The sequence below is a fragment of the Engraulis encrasicolus genome, chromosome 4 (assembly GCF_034702125.1).
Source record: "Engraulis encrasicolus isolate BLACKSEA-1 chromosome 4, IST_EnEncr_1.0, whole genome shotgun sequence".
Lineage (NCBI taxonomy): Eukaryota > Metazoa > Chordata > Actinopteri > Clupeiformes > Engraulidae > Engraulis > Engraulis encrasicolus.
This window is the reverse complement of record NC_085860.1, coordinates 40,633,995-40,659,647: the sequence shown is the minus strand read 5'-3', so window position 1 is coordinate 40,659,647 and position 25,653 is coordinate 40,633,995. Positions and strand designations below refer to the sequence as shown.

At 46.2% G+C, this 25,653-nt stretch overlaps 1 protein-coding gene across 2 annotated transcripts in view; it reads left to right on the top strand.

The window, feature by feature from the left end:
• The window catches only part of dennd4a (DENN/MADD domain containing 4A), a 99,145-nt gene extending 74,893 nt beyond the window's left edge, over nt 1-24,252 (top strand). For both annotated transcript variants that reach the window (XM_063197426.1, XM_063197427.1), the window contains 12 exons: nt 3,017-3,214; nt 4,961-5,023; nt 5,325-6,478; nt 10,328-10,547; nt 13,945-14,039; nt 15,429-15,604; nt 16,473-16,776; nt 17,604-17,837; nt 18,962-19,085; nt 19,435-19,648; nt 20,138-20,202; nt 20,985-24,252. In XM_063197426.1, the coding sequence (XP_063053496.1) occupies nt 3,017-3,214; nt 4,961-5,023; nt 5,325-6,478; nt 10,328-10,547; nt 13,945-14,039; nt 15,429-15,604; nt 16,473-16,776; nt 17,604-17,837; nt 18,962-19,085; nt 19,435-19,648; nt 20,138-20,202; nt 20,985-21,121 (2,984 nt within the window). In that variant the 3' untranslated portion in view covers nt 21,122-24,252. The remainder of the gene's footprint in view (nt 1-3,016; nt 3,215-4,960; nt 5,024-5,324; nt 6,479-10,327; nt 10,548-13,944; nt 14,040-15,428; nt 15,605-16,472; nt 16,777-17,603; nt 17,838-18,961; nt 19,086-19,434; nt 19,649-20,137; nt 20,203-20,984) is intronic.
• Nucleotides 24,253-25,653: the final 1,401 nt, after the last annotated feature.

The following is a 25,653-nucleotide window of genomic DNA, read 5'->3' as shown; positions in this document are numbered from 1 at the left end:
CTCTCTCTCTCTCTCTCTCTCTCTCTCTCATCTTTCTTCCCTCTAGCTCTCCCCTGTCCTTTCATCATTCTCTCCCTTCAACTCTCCATCCTGCTGTGCCTCTTCTCTTCCTCTGGAGCAGTTCTCTGTTCTGTCGCTCCAGGCTAGTACATGGAGAAAGAGCCCTCACTGAGATGGCAGAGTTCACTCGCTTTACATTTTCTGTGTATCGCTCTCTCTCTCTCTCTCTCTCTCTCTCTCTCTCTCTCTCTCTCTCTCTCTCTCTCTCTCTCTCTCTCTCTCTCTCTCTCGCGTACCTCTTTGTCTTTCACACCTCCACATGTTTTCCCATGAACTATGATTTATAGATGTACAATTACATACATAATTACATAACAATATACAACAGATATATAAATACAGAACCGTTATACACATACGCACACGTGTGCACATACTACATACTCATACACGTATGGACGTGCGCGCGCGCACACACACACACACACACACACACACACACACACACACACACACACACACACACACACACACACACACACACACACACACACACACACACACACACACAGACACACACACACACACACACACACACACACACACACACACACACACACACACACACACACCATTTCGCACCCACATGTACACACAGTGTATGCTCTCCCCCATCAACACTTTATAATTATCGTCACAGAAATCTGTTCCAAGTTCCAAGCTCATACTGTGCACCCTGGGTGACACACACACACACACACACACACACACACACACACACACACACACACACACACACACACACACACACACACACACACACACACACACACACACACACACACACACACACACACGTACTTACATGAATAAAGGTGGTACAGCTGCCAGATTCTTTGGATGTTGATGACAGGAGGGCGGATTCGTGTGTGTGTGTGTGTGTGTGTGTGTGTGTGTGTGTGTGTGTGTGTGTGTGTGTGTGTGTGTGTGTGTGTGTGTGTGTGTGTGTGTGTGTGTGTGTGTGTGTGCGCGCGCGCCCCACACTTCACACAGATTAAAGAAGTGTGCAGTGCTTTTGACAGCAGCGCAGAGCTCACTAACTCCTAATGCAGCTTTTCAAATATGTATTCTTCAGCTGGCTTAGTGGGAACCAGATGGAGAGAGAGGGCGAGAGAGAGAGAGAGAGAGAGAGAGAGAGAGAGAGAGAGAGAGAGAGAGAGAGAGAGAGAGAGAGAGAGAGAGCCTGTGTGTGATGGAGAGAGTGACTGATAGAAAAAACAATGGAAGACAGAGGAGTCAACGGGATGAAAAGCGAAAAGAAGGTGAAATAAGATCAGAATAGCATGAAGGGAAGGAGAGAAAGAAAGAGAGGAGTAGAAGTAAGTAAAGGGAGATAAAGAAGAGAGAAGGATAGAAGAGGAGATGGAAAGAGATACAGAGAGAGAAGGAAATGAAGAGAGCCACACAAGTAGAGATGAAGAAAGATGGAATGAGAGAATGAAAGAAAGTGAAATAGAAAGGAAGAGAGAAAAGGAAAGAAAAAACATCAGAAAGAGAGAGATAGAGAGAGAGAAAGAGAAGGAAAGAAAGAACAAGAGTGATATAGGGCAGTGGTTCTTAACCTTTTTTCTTAACGCACCCCCTTACCTGTGCCGAAGAGAAGTCGTGCACCCCCAACCCAAACTTCTGCATGTGTATACATACTAAAAAGTGGTTAATTGCAATAATTCTTGCTTGGGACATTAATCAATACCTTAATGACTTTAAATGGGGACCAAACATGTTTTAAATTTGTCTTAAATTGGACTAAATATAATGTTCCCAACCAAAATTTTGGTCGCAACCTCAACATAATCAAAATCCCGCGCACCCCCTGAAATCTCAGGCGCACCCCCAGGGGGTGCCCGCACCCCAGGTTAAGAACCACTGATATAGGGGAGATAGTGAGTAATGATGTTGTACCTCTGTGAGCAGTGTGTGTGTGTGTGTGTGTGTGTGTGTGTGTGTGTGTGTGTGTGTGTGTGTGTGTGTGCGTGCGTGCGTGTGTGTGGCTGCGATATGGTTTTCATTCCCCACTACTCGCGAGTGATTCACTGATTCACTAGATTCCTTTTTTTCTGCGGAAATCTGTGTGTGTGTGTGTGTGTGTGTGTGTGTGTGTGTGTGTGTGTGTGTGTGTGTGTGTGTGTGTGTGTGTGTGTGTGTGTGTGTGTGTGTTTGGGTGGGGGTGTGAGTGTGTGTGTGTGTGTGTTTGGGTGTGTGTGTGTGTGTTTGGGTGGGGGTGTGAGTGTGAGTGTGTGTCTAATTTACAGTTGTGGGTGGGATTGCCAGGTCAAGGGAAACACTTTTTCCCTTGATATAGTGCTCTGTGTACACTGTGGTCTGATTGCCTTCGACTTTTTATGTTGCTAACGTGTGTGTGTGTGTGTGTGTGTGTGTGTGTGTGTGTGTGTGTGTGTGTGTGTGTGTGTGTGTGTGTGTGTGTGTGTGTGTGTGTGTGTGTGTGTGTGTGTGTGTGTGTGTGTGTGTGCGAGTGTGTGTGTGTACGTGTGCGCATGCTTCTGTATGTGTGTGTTTTGGCATGCCAGCATGCACGTGTGTGGTGTATTGTGTCATTATTGGAGACATCTGCATGTTTTGTTGTTCAATCTGTTGCAACACTACAAGGAAGAGATACGGGCGTGTGGTCCTAACATATGGCCCTCTGACAATGTGTTTATGTGTGTGTGTGTGTGTTGTAATTGTGTGTGTTGTTGCGTGTGTGTGTTTGTGTGTGTGCGCGCGCGTGTGTGTTTGTGTGTGTGTGTGTGTGTGTGTGTGTGCGTGTGTGAGTGTGTGTGTGGGGAGGGGGGGAGGTTGTGGAGCGAGAGAGAGCGAAAAAGGGAGAGAGAGAGAGAGAGAGTGTGAGTGTGAGTGTGCATGTGTGTGTGTGTCCATTTTTTCCTTGTGTCTTAAAGCCAAATAGCAGTTTCATCAAATGTACTGTACTGTCTGTTTGCCCGTGTGTTATTCCCAGGAGGCCAGTCCGACCAGGGCTACGACTCCCTCTCCAAGGAGGAGGTGCGCCTGGACAGGAGAGGAGGAGGTGAAGAGCAGGTCAGCGGCAGCCCTCCTCGTGACACGCTGAAAGAGGAGAAGGAGGAAGGGGGGGATGAAGAAGAAGAAAAAGAGGGAAGAAAGAAAAGCAGGACGAAGGGGAGCGACGCCCCTGCCCGTGAGTTTCGTTTTTCCCACACTCCTCCTGCCAAAACATGTTTTTGGGGAGAGAAGCCAGTCGGTCGTTCCAGTGCAGCGAGTGCACGCATAACTTCACTGCAGTGACTCCACAGTGCCTCACTGTGGCCACATGTGGTATTGCAGACTCCGAACACATACACACCACACACATGCAAGGAAGCATGCGCGCACACACGTGCAAGCATGCATGCACGCACACATACATGAACACACGCACACACACACACACACACACACACACACACACACACACACACACACACACACACACACACACACACACACACACACACATCACAGTGTGACCACACACATGCAAGCAAGCATGCGCGCACAAACACACACACACACACACACACACTGTGTGATAACACATAATTGGCATATTATGGGTCATAAAAACGGGCCATGTAGCTAGAGGGACAGTCTGAGGATTTGTGTTTGATGGCAAGCACCAGACACACATATACACACAGAGTATGTGTGAACGTGCACACAAAGTAAACACACAGACATATACACGCACTATTGTCTATTGTCTCACCCTCACACTAATCAGCTGTTCAGATTGAAAAGGTCATCATGTCTGCGCTTCGTTAGAAGTTCTCTGCAATTTTCACCCAAAACAAGTCACGCCTTATTCTCTTATCAACCGCACTGCAGCAGATATATTATATAACTATATTATAATCATGGAAAATCATAACATTTTGTGCCGGAGGGAACCAATCTTTTTGACCTAAAATGTACTTCGCAAATTACCAGTGTTAACTTCTTGACCTCAGCTAGCTGGTGGTTTGCCTCGCAACTCATTTCATGTGTGAACGTGTGTGCATGCGTGTGTGTGCATGTGCGTATATGTGTGTGTGTGCATGTGTGCTTTGCGGCATGTGAACTAAACTTTACAGCGTTTCTCTTGAGTGTGTGGTCTGTGTGTTTGTGTGATTGTGAGTTGATTTGCATGTGGGATTGTGGGTTTATGTGTTGACATACGTTTAAAAACACTACGTTAAAGACTTAAAATGCTTATCGTGAGACGCAGCCCTTTGACTAATGCCTGAGGGCTAAGGCCACATCTGTAGTAGAGTTATAAACTAAAACACATCATCCACAGACACATGCTTTCGCTAAAGGTCACTGGCGTTTTATAACCTGCAGCATGTGTTAGTGTGTATATGGTTGTGTACGACGGTGCCTGTGCCTGTGCCTGTGCCTGTGCCTGTGTCTGTGCCTGTGCCTGTGCCTGTGCCTGTGCCTGTGCCTGTGTCTGTGTTCATATGTCTGCATGCAGGGCCAGATTAAGACGGTGTGGGGCCCCTAAGCTATAGGTTGCTGTAGGACCCCACAGAAGACACATCCATCAATAATATTACATACACGACATCACAATTCAGAGTCTTGTTTAAACAAGATTGAAAACTCAGACTCAACCGCAGACTAATTGTTCAATTCTGCATCGTGACACAATTTTACAATTATTGTTTTTTTTCCCACATTGTCCAATCGGGGCCCCCTTCGCAGGTTGGGCCCCCCTAGGCTGCAGCCATATCTAGCTTGGCGTTAATGCGTCCCTGTTGGCATGCAGTCAGCTGTGTAGGTCTGCTCTTATATCTGTGTGCATGCGTCTGCTTGTGTTTGTAAAAGTTATTTTAACCCTGTTACATCAGGTAATGCGTCATTTCATGGGAGAGTGACTGTGTGTTTTTTAATATGTGTTTTTCAGCTGGGGAACACGGTGTAAGTCCCAGAGAAACAGGCTCCATCCCTGAGTGCAGCACTTTGACCGGTTAGTAACACTGTATTCACACACTCATATAGTCACACACACACACACACACACACACACACACACACACACACACACACACACACACACACACACACAGGCTAACTGTAACAAACACACTAATCTCACACACATCAGAGAACATCTTGACAAATGAGGATTCATTTCCTGCTCCCTCAGAGCGAGGCAGTTATTGCAAGTGCAAGAGAGTGAAGCTAAAAATTGTGTGCCATGATTGGCAGTAAAAAAAAATAAAAAAGTACAGTTCGTTCTCTGAGTCCAATTATCCCTCCCTCCACAGGCTTCAGCTCCGGGCATCCGTCCACGTCAGCACAGCCGCCCACGACCGACGCGGACGCGGAGTCTGGAGTCACCGGAACCGGAACGGGAACCGGAACAGCCGTGACAGGAGCGCAGCCCAAGAGGCCCAGGCCCAACTCCCTGGACATATTTGGGGAACATCCGGCTCCTCGTGCCCACCACTCTCCACGTGTCAGCCCTCTCACCACCACCGCCTCCAACTCCTCATCAGCTGAGGAGAAGCAGAGGAAGAGTGGCGAGAAAGAGGAACTGGAGAAGGAGGAGCAGGAGGAGGAGTATGGTGGGAGTGGAGGAGGAGTAGTGGAGGGGTCTAGAACCAAAGCTAACGTGGAGAGGAGTGTGAGCTGCGGAGGGGTTTCCTTGGTGCAGAGCGCAGGCGTGGAGAGGAGCGCCAGTGTCGGAGCCGGACTGAGCGGCATGGTCAAGCGCAGCGGCATCCAGGCTGGCTTTGACCCGCTCTCCTTATTCGCCGCCGAGACGGAAACCTCCACGCCCCCGCAGACCCCAGGAGAAGGGGACAGGGAAGGGGACGTTGGGACGGCGACTGTGACTGCGACTGCGGCAGCCGCGCCACCCGGTACCCCCACCGCGTCCCGCCACCTGGCCGAGGAGATCCGCCTCCACATGGACAACCTGAGCAGCCCCAGCAGCAGCCGCCCGCACTGCTTGGACCAGCGGGGCCACCGTACTCCCGTCTCCTCCCCTCTCGGCTCTCCCAGACAATCGTCCACCACCCTCGCGGCCAAGCAGCAGCAGCAGCAGCAGCAGCAGAGCACCCCGGTCAGAAACCCGACGTCGCCGCCCGACACCCCGCAGGCGCCAACCACCCCGCAGTCCCCGCTCCAGTCCCAGCCCCAGCCCCAGCTCCGCACCCGGCTCTTCTCCTCCCCGTCCCTGCCCCAGGGAGCCCCCACCATGCGCAGGCAGAGGGCCGGCGAGCGCAGGGAGCGGCCCACCTCCCTGGTGTCGCCCTCCTCCCCGTCGCCCACCCCCAGCTCCTTCTCCATGGACTCGCTGTTCGCCTCGCCCACGCTGCACGTCTTCAGGAGCGGCTTCCTGTCAGCGGGGAAGGGGGTGGCGGAGAAGGCCAGTCGGCTCTACTCGCGCCTCTCCTCGCAGACCTCCTTACAGCTGGTGAGTTGGCTTGGCGACACCACACATGCTCACACACACACACACACACACACACACACACACACACACACACACACACACACACACACACACATGCGCGCCGACACACATGCGCGCCCACACACACAGACAAACACACACACACACACACACACCGTTTCACGTGGGCGTTTCTTCCCCACGAGAGGAGAGGTTTCCTGTGGTTGTAGCGTTTATTAGTTGAGAGAGCAGCGTAACTTGTGAAAAGTATGGGATATTTTCGGACCAATAACTATGGGAACGCAGTGAAATTAAATCAAAGGGAGTTTCCTATGGGATGAGAGCAGATTGACGAGGTGCCTGTTTTAATGAAGTTAATGGCGAGGCGAGGCATTTAGAATGTCGCCAAGATGCGCGGGGTATTTTTTTAATCTATTGAGATCTGTACATTTGTAGGAATCATGCCAACTGTAGCATAATCTAGTGGGCAAGTCAGACGCGCCCATATATCGGATGGGTAGAACATTGAGGTGACTGACTTGACAACCAAATGCGATAGAATTAACGACTGGCTCTTGACTTGACAACCGAATGCGAAAGAACTATCAACGGTGTCTTGGCCATAGCAACCTTCAATTTAGAATTAGCAACGGCAGTTCGCCAGAAAGTTATGAAAAGAACCTTCTTGAGGCGGAAGGAAGTAGTTATACAGAAAACCTTTGTTTTAGCCAATAAAACATCGAAATAATTCCTCAAATAAATTTCAGACAGTGTGGCAACCGTGGTATAAGCGGGATAATTGACTTCACGGTGTGCGTATAACAGGAAAAATAATGCACACCGAGGTGTAACGGCCACTCCGCTTCGCGTCGTGGCCGCATCACCACCTGGTGTGCATTATTTTTCCTGTTATACGCACACCGTGTCGTCAATTATCCCTTACATAATGTGTGCATACAAATACAGTGCTGTATACCATATGCTTATACTACACACATGAACATGCACACTGCGTATGTGCACAGTACTGTAACTTTTCGATGCCTTGAGACAAGACATGCACACACACACGCACACACCCACCCATACACACACACACACACACACACAAACACACACACACACACACACACACACACACACACACACACCCACACACACACACACACACACACACACAAACACACACACACACGCACAAACTTTTTCCAGTGACCTTCTCCAAAAAGCCTCAGGCAGACTTAAAACATGCCCTCCACTTGGCGCATCTTTCCTGTTACGTACGTAGGCCTGCGTACAGTATGACATCCAGAGGGCAAGGAATAACGTGTGGGTTGACTTTTTTCAGACTTTGTGTGTCAAAGTCCTGTCACCCTGTCTGTGGGTGGGTCACATTCGTATTTAATGGCGTAGTTACAACCGTGTCAAGGTCTGGGAGGCGGGGTGATACAAAGTGCTCACACAGACAGACGGTCCTGTGCCCTACCGGGAGTGAGTTGTGGCCGGCCGCTGTGAAGGTCTCTTAGTACATTCTGCTCTCTGGGATTTATGGTTATCGGTGTGCAGTGGGGGTCCGGACTCTGGAGCAGAGCAGAGGAGAGGAGAAGCAGAGCCAAGCACTAAAAGCTGGACATGGCAGACTTTCTTGTATTACACAACACACGCACACACGCATGCACATACACACGCATATGCGCATGCACATGCACACAGACATGTACACACACACACATACAGACTCACATGTACATACAAACACACACGCACACATGCGCACGCACACACACACTTATACACACACACACACACACACACACACACACACACACACACACACACACACACACACACACACACACACACACACACACACACACACACACACACGCATGGCAGGCACTCTGTATCTCTGTCACGTAGCTGCAGTGACGTCCCTCCAGAGGGCTAGATGATCTGTCTCTGTCCTCTCTCAGCCATCTTCCATTAGTCTTTCACCCCTCCGGCTTTTTATATGCTGCTCTTCACTCAGGGGAGACAGGCAGGGAGCATTGACATGTGTATGTGTGTGTGAGAGAGGAAGAGAGACAGAAACAGACTGTGTGTGTGTGTGTGTGTGTGTGTGTGTGTGTGTGTGTGTGTGTGTGTGTGTGTGTGTGTGTGTGTGTGTGTGTGCGTGTGTGTGTGTGTGTGTGCGTGCGTGCGTCCGTGCGTGTGAGTGTGAGGGAGAACCAAGGGCAGGCAGCGCAATGTATGTGTGGGAGAGAATGTGTGTTTGTGTGTGTGTGTTGTGTGTGTGTGTGTGCGTGCCTGCATGCGCGTGTGTATGCGTGCTTGTGTGTGTGGGTGAGGGAGAGCTTAAGACAGCGCGACCGTGTGAGAGAGAAAATGTGTGTTTGTGTGTGTGTGCGTGCGTGGTAGTGTCCATGTGCGTGTGTACGTGTAGCCTAGGTAGGTAGATGACCTGGGATGAGATAAAGATCTGGCCTCCCCTTAAATCGGGATTCCCGTTAAATGGCCTTAAAGCTAATGGAGTCTTCAAAAGGTATAGAGCACTTTTCTAAAGTCGTTAAGTTTCCTACATTCAGCAAATTCATCTCCTAAGTCCTATAGATTCCCTCAAGTGTGTGTAAGGCTATACCTCAAGAGGGAGAGTCCGTTTTACTGGCATTATGTAAGACTGGAGTACTGTATGTTGTAGATAATTGATAGTAGGGTTGTAACAATATTGTATCAAACTAAAATGAAATAAAATACAATTGTTCGTGCATGCACTTAATACTTACAGTTACCCATCATATATGATAGTTGAAATGTGCTTGTACATACAGTATTGTGTTGCATATGGCTGTGAGTTGTTCCATTGGCCTTGGCCTACTCATATGTGTATGTGAGCCAAATAGTTGAAGGAGAGGATTGTGCACATCCCAGGGAAAGGTGCAGGATGAAGGCCAACTGTAGTTTTCAGAGTGAGAAGTCCGCACACTTAGAATCCTTTTTGTTGTATTTTATTATTTCACGGCAGGATAAAGTTTCGACCTCAACAGTCTTCTTCAGATTCAGGAATCTGAAGAAGTATGTGAGCCAAATGTGATACACATTTGAAATGATCTTGCCAGCCATATGACCCAGTGGGTCAGATTTGGCCCCCTGTCCTGAGTTTGACATCCCTTGGCTACAGCATTAATGTTGTTTATATATAACCATAGTTCTGGAGCAAGTGATTTACAGGTGTCATTACTTGCTCCCGCCTTCGCGCATATTTAAATCTCTCCTTCCCTCTTTCACCTGTCATTGGTGAAGGCTTCCCGAATTGTCCCACCACCTCCCCTTACTCCTCCCACCCAGCTACACCTCCTCTATACACATGGGGGGGGGGGGGGAGCAGATCCCATCCCGCGTGAGCTCTGTTTAAAGCATCCCAGGACCGAGGCCAACGTACATGTCAAACATGCATACTGTACACCCTTGGTCTCCAAACTAAGGTCCGTCGGCCAAATCCGGCCTGGGCATGTCAAACATATGGCCCGCCATGAGGTCAGAACAAATGGAAACATAAATGTGTGTGATTTTCTATCAGTAAAACCGCATGGTCATATCTCTCCAAAGCATTCACAGAGAGTTAGATCTTATGCCAACAGTCTCATAACAAAAACATTGACAAGAGGGAAAAATGGTAAAGCAAAAATCTGTTCTCTGTCCAGGCATCTAACTTGTGTTTCATTGGGTTGGGGCGTTGGTTTGGCCCGCAGCCTCACCTGATCTACATATTTTGGCCCTTGGAGAAAAATAATTGGAGACCACTGGTGTACACCAAGCACTCAAGGACAAACTGGTGAATGGAGTGTTAACCTATTGATACCTTCTCTGCAGGATGCCAACTCCGACCGGGTCAGCATCTCCTCCATGGGCTCAGGTGACCCTGAGTGCCTGTCGCTGTTCGACGGGGAGATTGACCCCAACGGCTTCACGTCGCCCAAGAGAGATGGTGCTCCTCTCCTGTCCCGGCCCAGAAGGAGCCCGCGCCGAGCCAGCCAGAGCCAGGACAGCCCCACAGCGCCCCCTAGGCTCTTCCGACAGTCATCACTCTATGGTACATGGAGAAACACATAGACACACACACACACACACACACACACACACACACTCCCTCTCTCTCTCTCTCTCTCTCTCTCTCTCTCTCTCTCCCTCACCCTCCTCTTTTTACAGCAGCTTGACCATAAGCATGATTGCATACTTAAATTTTAGAAGAATTTCTTTATGATTCTATCCATAGTCCCATTGGCTTACGCCGTGCTTTGCATACTCTTGTTCTTTTTCATTTTTCAACATCAAACTTTGACCTCAAACAAGAGGGCTATGGATTGATTCACTCAAAACTTATCTAATCTCCTTCATAAAAAACAACATCAGAGGACACAGGGTCTCAGCAGAGTAATCCAAATCCATTTCTAAATTGATTCTCAATTAAATCTCTCTCCTTTAACTCACTCTTTAGTGAGTTTGCAATTAGCAAACTGAATCTCAGTGTTTGATATGGCACCATAATCCATCTGACTGAAACCGTGGGCACAGAATCAGACTGCCTGTCTCGCAACATGATCTCCAAAAATTCTGTGCTCCTGGACACGGATGTTAAGGACACAAAATCCGTGTCCAGGAGCACGGATTTTGCCAAAATTCCGTGCTCCTGGACACAGAATTGTTTTCCGTGTTCCTGGACACGGAATTGTTTTAAGTGCTTTCTAGAGGCTATTTCCACAGTCTTATGTTTTCTCAGGATTTTTCTAATTTCAAATATTTTGTCTAAAAAAATTTTTTCTTACTGACAGGTTAGGGTTAGGGATTGTTTTGGTCTGGGCACAGCTAGTTTTCTTTCATTCAGTATATCAGTTTGATAGCCTAGCAACCAACTGGAAAAGGTATTTCTCAAAAATATGTCTTTAATGACAGGTTAAGGTTAGGGAATGTTTTGGTCAGGGCACAACTTAAATTGCTATAGCATTATTTTGTTTAGTATTAGCATTTGCTATGTATTTTCTAATGATAGAGTTAACACAGTGCTGTGGTAATAGCCTACAGAAAGCACTTCCGTGTGCCCATCACGGAAAACAATTCTGTGTCCAGGAGCACGGAAAACAATTCCGTGTCCAGGAGCACGGAATTTTGGCAAAATCCGTGCTCCTGGACACGGATTTCGTGTCCTTAACATCCGTGTCCAGGAGCACAGAATTTTTGGAGATCAGACTGCCTGTCTCTCTGGAGAAAATCTGTTCAAATGGAATACGATCTTCAATAGATTTTCTCTCAGTTTAGTTTGTCCTATTTGTGCTATTGCCTGTGTTCCCCCCTCTGACTTAGTGGCACACGGACGCATGCACGCACGCATGCGCACACACACACACACACACACACACACACACACACACACACACACACACACGTCCCTCCACTTTGATGGTTTCCAAATCAAAGTGCATTCATTAGTGACTCATCAAGCTTTCTCCAGATGAAACTGAGAGCCGCAGTCTGACTCAAAACTTTGTAGTCACTCTTCTGACACCAACGGCCAAATTGAATTGACTCAAGTTCACTGCTCTCCACGGCCACCCCAAAGTCAGCCAGACAAACATCAAACAGCTGAACTTTAAGCTTGTATTGAATAGCATCGTTGAGTCGGTGTGTGTTGCGCAGCTATGTTGTATTGTGCTGTTGCTTGTGTCGAGTTGTGTCACTTTGTATGCGGTTGTGTTGTCTTTGTGTTGTTGTGTTGCGTTTTGTGGAGTTGTGTTGTGTTGTGTTGTGTTGTGTTGTGTTGTTGTTTGTTGTGTCGTGTACATTGTGTTGTGTTGTTGCTTTGTGTTGTGTTGTTATGTTAGGTTTTAACATTGGGTTGTTGTTCTTTTGTGTTGTGTTGTGTTGTGTTGTTTTATGTTATTTTGTGTTGGAACATTGTCTTGTGTTGTGTTGTGTTGCAAGATTTTGTCGTGTTGCTTTATATTTTGATGTGTCTTTGTGTTGGTGTTGTAATATGTTGTGTTGCATAGTGTGGAGTTGTGTGGTAACTTTGTGTTGTGTTGCACGAGATTTGGTGTTGTGTTGTCATGTGTTTTGTTTTGTTGTGTTGGGCTGATTTGTCCCTGTAGAGGAGAGTACAGTCTCTCAGATGAGGGTCTCTTGATCTGGCTGCCTCGTTGTGCTTAGTGCTCTCAGACCAGACGCCCCACTCACTCCAGCCCGCCTGCCATCTCTCTGTTCGTCTGTCTGGCCGCTCGGCCTTTCATGTCTGCGACTAGATGGAGATGGAAGGGGAATATGGGGGTGGGAGACAGGTCCCATCTCCCACACCTATATACAGACATGTAGACACACACAGACAGACACACACACACACACACACACACACACACACACACACACACACACACACACACACACACACACACACACACACACACACACACACACACATGCCCGAACACACACACACACACACACACACACACACACACACACACACACACACACACACACACACATACACACACACAGCCTGCTCTCATATATACAGACATGTAGACACACACACACACACACACACACACACACAGCCTGCTCTCAGCCCCCTTTTGGTGGGCTGAGAGCTACTTTGGTGGGTTTTAAGTAGCTCAGCCATCTGATGGACACAGAGACCTCTAAAAGTCTGTGGTTGTGTGTGTATGTGTGTGCTTGTGTGTGTCTATCTGTGTTTTTCTGTGTGTGCATCTTGTGTGCGTGTGTTCACGTACCTGGAGTGTGTGAGTATGTTTGTGTGATTCTGCATGTGTGTGTGTTGTGTTGTGTTGTGTCTTCATGTGTGTTTTTCTGCATGTGTGTGTTTCTGGTTCTCATGAACACCTCAGTCTTTTAATCAGCCAAGCCGTGCCCCTGCCTGCACAAGTGCTCTCGCCATCCCTCACAAACATCCACACTGATGGAAGGCAGCCTGGCTTCCCTCACTCCAGCCTAATGAGGGCCCCCACTGGTCTCTGCATTTCAGTCAAAGTCATTAGCATTCACAATGAAGCTGAGCACACACACACACACACACACACACACACACACACACACACACACACACACACACACACACACACACACACACACACACACACACACACACACACACGCACAAGCAGCCTTGTGTGTGTGTGTGTGTGAGTGTGTGCGTGCATGCGTGTGTGTGTGTGAGAGAGAGAGATAGCGAGAGTCAGTGTATGTTTGTACACGCAGGTGTTTGTAAGTGTGTAAATACAAGATACGAGTGAAGTGTGTGTGTGTGTGTGTGTGTGTGTGTGTGTGTGTGTGTGTGTGTGTGTGTATGTGCGTGTGCGTGTGCGTGTGCGTGCATGTACACGCATGCACATGTGTGTTTATCAGAGAGTGCACCAAACAAGCCCTCTCCCTCAGCAACTGTGTTCTAAGTATTGTGACTGCTCTCTTGTTGCCAGGCTCCTCTGCTGCCCTCTCCAAACCGCCCCACACTCCGGACTCCTCCCCGGACAACAACTCCCGCTCCGCCGCCCAGCAGACCTACGCCGTCCAGGTGAGTGCGGAGTGCTGTGTGCAGAGGTGTAAAAAGTAAAAGTAAAAAAAATAAACTCAGTTTCCTTTCAACACAGGTAACTTCACTGAGTAACCAGTAGACCTGTGTACTTGTCTAAAGGGCCGTACACACACGTCGCTGCTATTTACTCGCTACTTGCTCACTCGTCTACTTGCCACTCGCTCTGGGTGATTTTGTTTACTGGTTGTCATGGTTCCCGCTGTACGCGCCAATAACGTCCGTACGAAACAAAATGTAGGCCTACGCTGTTTAACGTTGATCGTGTGCTGTGCACAACCATGCATATGAGCCAGTTTGATGGTGTACACTGTATGTATTTTCCTCAACACTTTTAACCAAAGTGTGATGGCGTGCAGAAGTTGGGTGGTCAGAACACCACAGGGGCAGCGTCACCTGTCAATAATCTGTATTCTGCATTCCAATTGGTTACTCGCTTAACTCGCGTCGCTCGAAGATATTTAAGAAGAAGTTTATCTCGAAGAAGTTTATCTCGGAACCCGCCCACATCGCATCGCTTGTACTCTCCTCGCCTACTCGCCAGCGAGACTCGCTGGACCACGTAGACATTCTATTGACTTCATCCGCTGAGCGAGTAACTAGCAGCAACGTGTGTGTACGGCCCTTTACAATAAGATGACTATGCACTGGTTGGATCAGTTTTCGTGCTGGGTCCTTGTTAGAATTGTAGTGTTTTTCAGTAACAACACAGTCTATTTATCTCATTAGGTACAATGGAGTAAATGGTGTAACAGCTATGTAATATCATGAGCTAGCGTTGTACTTACACTGTGAACATTGCAGCCAGTTAAACTTCAAAAAGTAAGCTGCCCTGCTGCCTGAAGTTTGTAAGTTAACTCAACTTGAGAAAGCGGTAACACTTTATAATAATGTTCCTTAGTAAAGACTCAGTAAATAATTAACTAATGATTAATAAAACATTAACAAATGTTTTTATTATTAACTAAGCTTTATTAATGCTTTATAAAATATCTACAAATGATATATTCAAGATTTTACACACCTTATAACAGACTATTTTATTCATTTACAAGCAACTTGTAAATGTTTGATAAATATGAAATATTAACATAACATTTCCTAGTCATTTACAAGCATTTGTTTACATTTCCTAATCATTTACAAACGTTTGTTAATGTTTTGTTCATCAATAGTTAATTATTTATTAAGGCTTTATAATGCTTTTTTGCATCCATTATTCTAAAGTGTTACCGAGAAAGCCTAGAGTCGAGTTAAGCCTCGAGTTGAGTTAACTTACAAACTTAAGGCAGCAGGGGAACTTGCTTTTTTATGTTCAAATGCCTCGCAGTGTTTTACAGTGTATGTGTGTATCCATGTGTGTATCCATAGGTGCTGATGTCGAGCTGCTCGCGCTGCAACACGTGTGAGTGTCTGGTGTACGATGAGGAGATCATGGCCGGCTGGACGGCGGACGACTCCAACCTCAACAGCACATGCCCCTTCTGTGGAAACCCCTTCCTGCCCCTGCTGGACGTCCAGATCAGAGACCTCCGCACACACAACAGGTACACACACACACACACACACACACACAGACACACACACACACACACACACACACACACACACATACCCGCACATGCTCACAAACACACACACACACACACACACACACACACACACACACACACACACACACACACACACACACACACACACACACACACACACACACACACACACACACACACACACACACATACCCGCACATGCTCACACACACACACCAATTTGGCTCACCCCTGCTGGGCATGCAAGTAAGAGACCAGAAATTCATGCAAATACATGTACATGCATACACACACATACAGTACATAGATGCACACATACACACAGAGAAAGAAGAGGTGAACACATATACACATGCACACACAAATGTGGCACACATATCTATCCATTCTCAGAAAGTGTCACTTACAAATGCAGATTAAATGTCACAGCTTGGTTATTTAATTCCTTAAATGCTTGAGCAGATGCTACCCCTATCAGATATCGGATTATGTTGATGAATACTAGGCCCCACCCCCTAAAAACACACACACACACACACACATACACGCACGCACGCAAGCACGCACGCACGCACGCACGCACACACACACACAATGCTGGTTAAATTTAATATCCTGATTATTGAATTTAGTAAATGTCTGCACAGATGCTACCCCTCTCTGATTTCAGAATGCACACACACACACACACACACACACACACACACACACACACACACACACACACACACACCCCTCACACACACACACACACAAACACACATGCACACACACACACACACACACACACACACACACACACACACACACACACACACAGATTGTTTCCCCACCATTGATTTCTGTGGTCTTGCATCAGCAGGTGTCTGCCTGAGGAGGCTGCATCCTCCTCCAGTAACCTGAGCCCTGAGAGCTCGGAGCAGACTGCCACCCCCACTACCGCCCCCTCAACGCCCACCTCAGACCAAACCACTGACCCCGACCCCACCGCTCAGAGGGACACGACAGCGCCCCCCAAAGACCAAACAGGAGACCCCACTCCCTCATCGGCCCCGTCTTCAGACCAAACCAGTGGCCCCTGTCCATCAGCACACAAGGAGTCACAGGCTGCCACCCCCACGGACCAAACCTTGGCTGACCCTCCCGCCTGCTTAACCAAACCTTCGGTGAGTGGTCATTATATATATCTCACTGCTTAATTTAACTACAACCTATGGTGTATTCTAAGTTTGTAATGTAATGCAAACTTAGTTACACTTTACTTGACGTGTCGATGCATAACACATTCATAGCAGCTGTTATACACTTTGCATGAAGGATTCATGACTGTGTCGTAAAACATTCATAGCAAACCTTTCATAAACATAGAAGACAAAAGGACAGCCACTTGTCAAAATAAAAGCTTCATCTAACCCCTCATCTAACCCGCAATGCTGCTTTGTTTATCTTTTATTTTGACCAGTTGCTGTTATGAATATGTTATGCAGGGACATGTCAAATGAAGTGTTACCGCAATCTTAATAAGGTTTAAAGGAATGATAAGGTTTAAAGCCCTACACTTACACAATCTAGCATAACATTTGAATTGGCCAAGCTACAAACTGACCTTTAGGAGACAGTAGCCTAGTCTATGTTTTCTGATGGTGTAATGAGTCATGGTAGTTGACTTTGTAGTGTCCTCCTCTGTCCCAAGTGCCAGTTCTTAAGTACTTTGGTGTTTCTGACGGTTTCATGCTATGTTATTTTTATTTTTATTTTTATTTTTATTTAACCTTTATTTTACTAGGAAAATAGAACCGTTGAGATTAAAAATCCATTTTACAAGGGCGTCCTGGCCAAGTGGCAGCACAAGTTACAACAATAAAATTTCAGTTGCATCAAAATAACAAATCAAGTACAACAACAACAAATCAATATGTTTACAGGGTCTGACGTGTCCATTTGTAACTGACATGCTAGTGTGTTGTTTGTTGTGTTCCCTGTGGTGTACCAGGAGCCGGTGCGCGTGCCCTACCTGAGTCCTCTGGTGCTGTGGAAGGAGCTGGAGTCCCTGCTGGAGAACGAGGGGGAGGCGGCCCTCAGCTCTGCCAGCGTGGTGGACCACCACCCCATCGTCTACTGGAACCTCGTCTGGTTCTTCCGGCGCCTCGACCTGCCCAGCTGCCTGCCCGCGCTCCTGCTCAGCTCACACCACTGTCGACAAGACGGTGACAAGGACGATGAACAGGTGACTATGGTCCCCTCTCTCTTTTTTTATTTTTTATTTTTTTTTAAGCGGAATAGTTGGGGTAGGTTCTGTAATGTTCATGTGGGTACTTGTCCATGATTGGGTTGGAGTTAGGGTTAGTACTGGTAAGTTCACAGAGGAATATTAAGCTTTCAAAAAAATAAAAAATAAAAGATAGTCCTTCTTATATTGTTTTTGTACTGAAATTACTGTTGTAAGTACCCTAAATTTCATTTTGTAGGTTCAGGTAAGGTCAATGTAAGTTCACAAAGGTCATTTTGCATTACAAGCTGAAATGTTATTAGCTACTACTACTGTACAAGTCACATTCCAAATGATAGCATTTTCTTAAGATGGAAACCACCTTTGAGCTCCACTAAGATCATGTAGAGGTGATGTCTCACAGTGAACCAACGAACCAGAGAGATGGTGACTATCCTCATGAATAGTGAAGAGCCTACACAACTACCCAGCTAAAAACTGTGCCCCCATTGGCTGTTAGCTCAGCCCATCACATTGTTGCTATGACAACCCTGAAGACGTCGGTTGACACAGAGAGTGTTGCGATAAGGATTAGGGATCAAGGTCACTGCACACGCTCAGCAGCACACATAATACAAGATTAACTTCTCTCCATATACCACTGAGACCTCAAACCACTGAAAAGAGGAAAACGCTGAAGCTATGACTTTCATATGCAGATGTTGGTCAGCCTTGAATGATTTGAAAGATAACCATTTGAGAGCCCCTTTTTTCTGACCGAATGATGTGATGAAGTCCATAATACGATCTTGTTTTGCTCCAACCAAATCAAAGCTCCAAAGAAGTTGAGTTGCTTAAAATCAAAAACTGTTGACTACCATGGATGCCTGGATGAATGAGAATCTTGACAGATACTATTCATATGCAACGTGTAAACAGGCCAGCGGCTCAACAGCATGATAACAGCATTGCTATGTCATTACTGAGAGCCAGAAGTAACAGTTTAAGCTTTGGTCATTACAATTTTGGTGACTGTAAAGCTATAATATGGAGTGGACTCTGCACAAAGGAGTTAGTTAGATAGTTCTATTTAAGTGCTGTCTTGGTTCTGATGGTTCCTGTGGGTTGTGTTGTTGCTGCAGGGTTCCCCAAGTGGCTCCTCAGAGGACAGCAAGAGTGTGCTGGTGCAGGTGCAGGTGCTGTGGGACAACCCCAAACTCCACCAGGACCCCATACAGCCCTGCTACAGGCTCTGGAGCAAACACTGTAAGTCTGTGTGTGTGTGTGTGTGAGTGTGTGTGTGTGTGTGTGTGTGTGTGTGTGTGTGTGTGTGTGTGTGTGTGTGTGTGTGTGTGTGTGTGTGTGTGTGTGTGTGTGTGTGTGCGTGTGCGTGTGGGTGTGTGTGTGTGTGTGTGTGTGTGTGCGTGCGTGCGTGCGTGTGTGCGTGCGTCTGTCTGTCTGTGTTGGAAATTACTGTATCTTCTGCTTCTCACATGCCCTGTCCAGGAGCAGGCATCAGTGTACACAAGTATGCATGGTGTGGGTCCATTATGGCCTCTGTACGCTCTCATCCATAAATGATGTTTATACTTCTCCTCTCCTCTGGCCTCTCCAGGTGCCAGTATGGGAGCCAGCGTGAGCGTGTGTAGTTCATCCGCCCTGCTGGAGGAGGAGGACCAGAGCCCAGAGCAGCATCAGCAGCATCAGCAGCCAGTGAGCCTGGAGGTGCTGCAGGGGGTGGTGAAGAGCATCAAGAGGAACGACGTCTACCAGCCCATGAGCCAGGTGCTGCAGCTGCTGGGAGACCGCTTGGGCTTCACCAGACAGAGGTGGGCACTGCGTTGGGGGCAGGGTAGCTTCTGTTATTTTGTTATGGGGGCAGTTTACGTATATGGTGTGGTTTATATGAAACTCAACCATATATGTATTTTACATATATGAACTGAAGATGTCAAATAAAGTCATTCATTTATTCATTCATTCAGCCGTGGCATAGTGGTTAGGGGGGTGGACTTAAGATCAGATGCTTGCAGGTTCAAATCCCACCCTTACCCATCCTCCTATCCATGGCTGAAGTGCCCTTGAGCAAGGCGCCTAACTCCACATTGCTCCAGAGACTGTAAACCAATACCCTGAATCTAAGTAACTGTAAGTCGCTTGGAATAAAAATGTCAGCTTAGTGTAATGTAATGTAATATAATGTAATGTTATGCTCTATTGAAAAACACTGGCACTGCTGAATAGTGATATGAGAAAATAACAGCCTTCATCAACTCACGCTATCAACTCACTCTCTGTTTTCCTCTGCTCTTCTCCAGGAGTCTGTACAGAGACCTGCTTTTCCTTTCCCTGGTGGCCTTGGGCAAGAACAGTGTTAATATCGGTAAGATGATCACTGCATTTTAGAGAGAGAGCCCTTGGAGTCGCACAGTCTGACTATGTACTATTATCTCAATAAGCTCAATTGGCTCTGTGATGTACTGTTGAGTACTACACAAAAATCTACAAAAAGCCCTGCTGTGACTCTAGCGCAGGGGTCCCCAAACTTCTTTCTCTGGGGGCCACATTATCGTTCCTGACTGTGATCAGGGCTGTGTACTAGGCCTGTTGATTAAAAAGTATATTTTATCATTATTTTTTTTCTGTGAGGATTGCTTCTTTGGGCCAGTTCAAATGGTGAGGTGCAGAGAGGTGGAGGGCCGGTCAAAGGGGCATGGCGGGCCGCATCCGCCCCCCAGGCCTTAGTTTGGGGACCCCTGCTCTAGCGATGGGGCACTGGGCTGCTACACTGGCGACCCGAATTCGATTCCGGCCCGGGTCCTTTGCCAATTCTTCCCCATCTCTCTCTCTCTCTCCTCGTTCATTTCCTGTCACTCCTTCACTTTCCTATAATGAATAAAGTCAAAAGACCAAAAAATATATATCTCTAAAAAAAATGAAATGACAATGAAACTGTAACTGAACAAAGAATCCTTACTTCCCAGTCCATTATGTTGTTGCTATTAGACTGATTATGAATTGAAATACTTTCTTAACAGAAAGACATACTCTACCGTACATGCATGTAGTGTTTCATACAGTAGCTTGTGATGTGTGTGCCTGACTGGGTGTCTCTTTTACACCTGTAAGTGAGCCTTTTCTTTTTGCGTTCTCTTGTTGTGGCAGATGCCTTCGACCGCGAGTATAAGATGGCGTACGACCGCCTGACCCCGGGTCAGGTGAAGCTGACACACAACTGTGACCGTCCGCCCAGCGCTGGAGTCATGGAATGCCGACGCACTTTCGGCCTCCCCAGCCTGTAGCGACGACATTTATTCACCCTTTCCCTCCACACACGCACGCACATACGCATGCACGCGCACACACACACACGCACACGTACATACACGCACACACACACATTCCAGCACCTTTGTTATTTCACCCCAAACTCCTGACCCAGCCCCCTTTCCTCTCCTTGACAGAAGGCTGGATGCTTGACCGACGTTGGATATACAATGAGTCAAGCCTCAAACTTTCCCTCAACCGCAGACCCTTACTCTCATACAAATACACATGTACATCTACACACATACATTCAAATACATGAACTATTCCCTTCCTTCTTTTTCGAGGAAGCACCATGTAACCAAAGCCACCTCCATGTTGTTCTTACTTGACTAGTAGCCAGGTTCACTCTGTTTGGGGGGATCGAATTTGTTCCTCCTTTAGAGACTTGTCCCCTTTTCCCCTGATGTTTGCTCTGGTCTACTGTGTCTCTGGTCTAGTCTGTCTCTCTGTCCTGTCTGCTTTCTTCGGAGGAACTCCTGTGTGCGTGCGTATTGTGTTAATCTCTTATCTGTCTAAATCACTTGTCACCACTTGCCCAAAAAGGTACGGTATAGTTCCTTACACTAGAAGCGGACAAACTGGCTTGAGAACGTAACAGTGCTGTAAATGAAAAGAGTTGGGAGTCCTGTCATATATTCATTCTGCCTCTTCTCCCTATCCACCTTATTCCGCCGTGCCCATTTCAACAGCTGGCATAAAATTTGTGTCCCGCTAGTTCCAGTTAATCGTCGCCATTGATGTCTGTGGGGGGTGGTTGTCCTCAGACAAAATGTGAAAGTAGAGTTCTTAAAAGTGTGATCTGATGATTGGCAATATGATCATTCAAATTTAGATGCTACACTGTAGAGATTCTGGGCCCCTTTGACCTTTGAGCCCCATGGGCCTTGGCTGATCCATCCTTGCATGCACCTAGCTGAACAGGTGTGCTAACTGTGATCGGCTGGTTGACTGACTCTAACAAATACATATGACAGGACTTTTACTTTCTCAAACCCCAAGATGTCCGCCTCTATTCTTCACACTACCCCACTATTAAAAAAACACACTAGAAACCACTCAGGAAAACAAAAAAATGTTTTTTCTCACAGTTCACATAGTTTAGGAGCAATATTTAAACTGCTCAGGTCATGCCCCTTGTCCCAGCCTTGGACCTTAAGACAGTCGACATGGGCTGGGCGAGGAGATTTTGGGACCACTAGAAAATGTTCACACCCAGTCTTTAAGTCACTTGGATGTCACAGGTTGAAAAAGAAGCACTTAGCGTATAAGCACAAAGACTATCACCTTGGCAGCAGCTAGTTCATTAGCTAGCTACCTAGCTAGGCTGCTCTCGCATTCCTCTCACGTTGTCACGTTAGTGATCAAATGCTAGTCCTGTTGTACTCTCTTAGCACATAGCGCAGAACAACTGGTGTTTTCACAGATATTTCAGGGCCACTTGGTGGTACTACAGGGGCACTTGTATTAAAAAAAGAAGAAAAATCACATACAAATATGTAATTCTGTACATAATCTATTATTATTATTGTTATTATATTGCTGACAATATTTGTATCATACAAGTATATTTTAAAGATGGTTGTTTACTATAATCGAATTTATGTTCATTTGTACAAAACATAAACAACAACTTGTTGATAACATGGGCTATATGTAGTGAGAGTGCAGTCTGTCCATATGAATTGTGAATGGTCCTGGTGACCGACCATATGTGTGTGACTGTGACATGTGGCGTGGGTGCTGTTAAACATGAGCGTGTTACAAGTGCTGGAAAACAGAACTGGACCAAAAAAAGGACACCTGTGGTTGGAGGCAGGGTTGTACAAAATGGCCTCTCACACAGGGAGACAAATAAGGGTTTACTACTAAACATAGACTCACGCTGCACAGACAGATAAAAAAAAAGCTGGAAACAAAAGGAAGATTGAAAGTGGAGTCACTAGAAACACATCTGCTCCCATCTCAAACATGAAAGTATAGACTGTTGGATGATTATTTCAAGCATACATTTGAGACTTTACTTTCTAAGCATGGCGCACATTTGAAATGCAATACAGCCATGATTTAACCTGGTGTACCATGGCTACCACAGCTAGAGCGATGAGCCGATTGGCACTTGGAAACCCTGCAGTATATTCCATTACAAACACTCACACATACACGTTATATACCAACTGGTCCGGACCATGACCTGGCCCTGTTCAGCCCTGAATTGGCACTGATACGGCCTGAAATTGGTCTTAGTATGCCTCTTATGGGTGAAATCTAATGGAACTGTTCTTGGCTAGGATTGGCCATATGTTTTATTCTGAGCATAACAACCCTACATTGGCTCCAAAAAGACGAATGTTAAGTATCTAACTTGCAGTTTGCACACTACTTGCTGCTAGGACCCTTGAGTATTGAGCTACCCTAGCCATTAGGTCAGTGTTAAACCAAGACCAATTGGATTTTTATTATCATTTTAGTCACGCGTTCCTTCACTGAGCTGACTGGCCACTGTGGCCCAATGGCTATGACGTGAAGGATACCATGTCACGGTACGTGAAGCATTTGCACTGAAACACACACAAACACGCAAAAACACACACAAACACAGATGTACTGCCAGGATTTTCTAAAAGGGGTAATGTCTCACTCCAAAGAGTTGTTTATTGATTGACTGAATACACAATCAGTATGAAAATGAAAGAAAGAAAGCAAAGAAAATGGAACAAATGTCGCTTGAGACTGCCTTAGGCTATTGTATTGAAGTGTTGTTGACTGTTTAGCTGACCCCTGCCACGGAAGGTACTAGTGGGCCTACACGTTTACAGTGGCTAAGATTGACCGCCAAACTTTTCTTACAACAAACTCTAAAATGTAATGGAAAAAAAACTCTTGACTATTCTGTTTCCAGTATATGGTATGTATCATGTATCTACTGACGTGTTTTTTTGTAAACTGCACTGTGTTGGGATATTGTCTTTCACACCCAAACACATATCCTATATGTTTTTTTTTCTTATTATGATTTATGTTTGTATGCTCCATCATGAATTGGAATCTGGACTGGATCTTCAGAAAAATGTTTATAACTGTAAATAAAACACTACTGACATGACTTGTATGACTGGTCTCTGTTGATGAAAAAACAATGATGTATCAGGAGGATGAATGCACACATACTAACGGACAGGCAGATATGCTTGAACGTTACAAACTCCCCGGACAGGGGTGCAACAACTCTTTTCTGGGGGGTATGCAAGAACTATTCTGGTGCCCCCCCCTCCCAAAAAAAATACTTAATAATTATTTGGCGCCCTTCAACGCCCTCTCTTTGGCGCCCCCCTCTCTCTGGCGCCCCCCTGCAAGGCATACTTCGCATATACTGTAATTGCGCCCCTGCCTCTGGACATACTGTTGGTAGGTCACACAACCCAACAAAACGGAGGAGGAAAAATTGTTGAATTTTGTAATAAAATCGCCACCTTTATTCTAATTTTCGGATGATGGGGATGGTGGATCATGGCCATTATTTTCACAGACCAGTTAGCCTGGGATATCCCATTCTGTTTGCACAACTTATTATTAGGTCTGGTGGTAACCAGGCGTAAAAACAACATAAAATTAGGCTACTGTTATTGATGTCATTACAACTTGAGTAGATGATCTGACATAGGTAAAGACACAGTAGAGGTTTTACTTCCTACACCCCTGATACTGTACTATAATGTACTCATGCAGACCAACAAAATTGCATTTACATCAACCGCAAAAGACTTCATATTGGGTATGCAAACAGTGTAATCTACATGGAAATAATGAAAGGTAGGCATATGCCTTATTCCCAGCCAGAGTGGCATGATGAGGGGAGTTGTTAGCGCACAATACTCCCCCCAGTGGAAGAATTCTGCACACATACCCATGATTGTCAGTTATGTCGATGCCACAATCCTACATGCACACACTCTTTTTCGCCTCAGGTTGCAAAAGTATGGCTGAAAGGCCAAAAGAGGGAGCAGGTTTGCATGTACAGTCAGTTCTTGCTGAATCAGCTTTCAATATTTTTCACTTGCCGCCATCAAAAATGATCTAATGACTAGCAAGGAAAATATCCTATTAACATTTAAAACTCCTCTGATTAGCAATAATGAAAATTGTACAGTTACAATACACAATGGCAGAACATATAAAACAGCACATATAAAACAACACATATAAATAAATAATTATAACTATATGATTATAGTGCTTTCATCAAGGTGGTAAAGTTACATATACAGCTAGCATTGATAAAAGTTATTAGCTGTATTGTTTATGAAACACTGGAAAGGTCGGGTAGCACTATGAAGCCATACTTACTGTTGTTCACAAGCTGACCAGCAGATGGTAGCATTGATGGGAGCCATGTCTTTAAAGCGTACACCTTTCTGTTCACAGCACATGTCTAGGGAGAGGGAGCCAAAGAGTTCTCAGAATTTTAATTCCAGGCATGGATTAAATGGAAATGTGAAATAGGCCT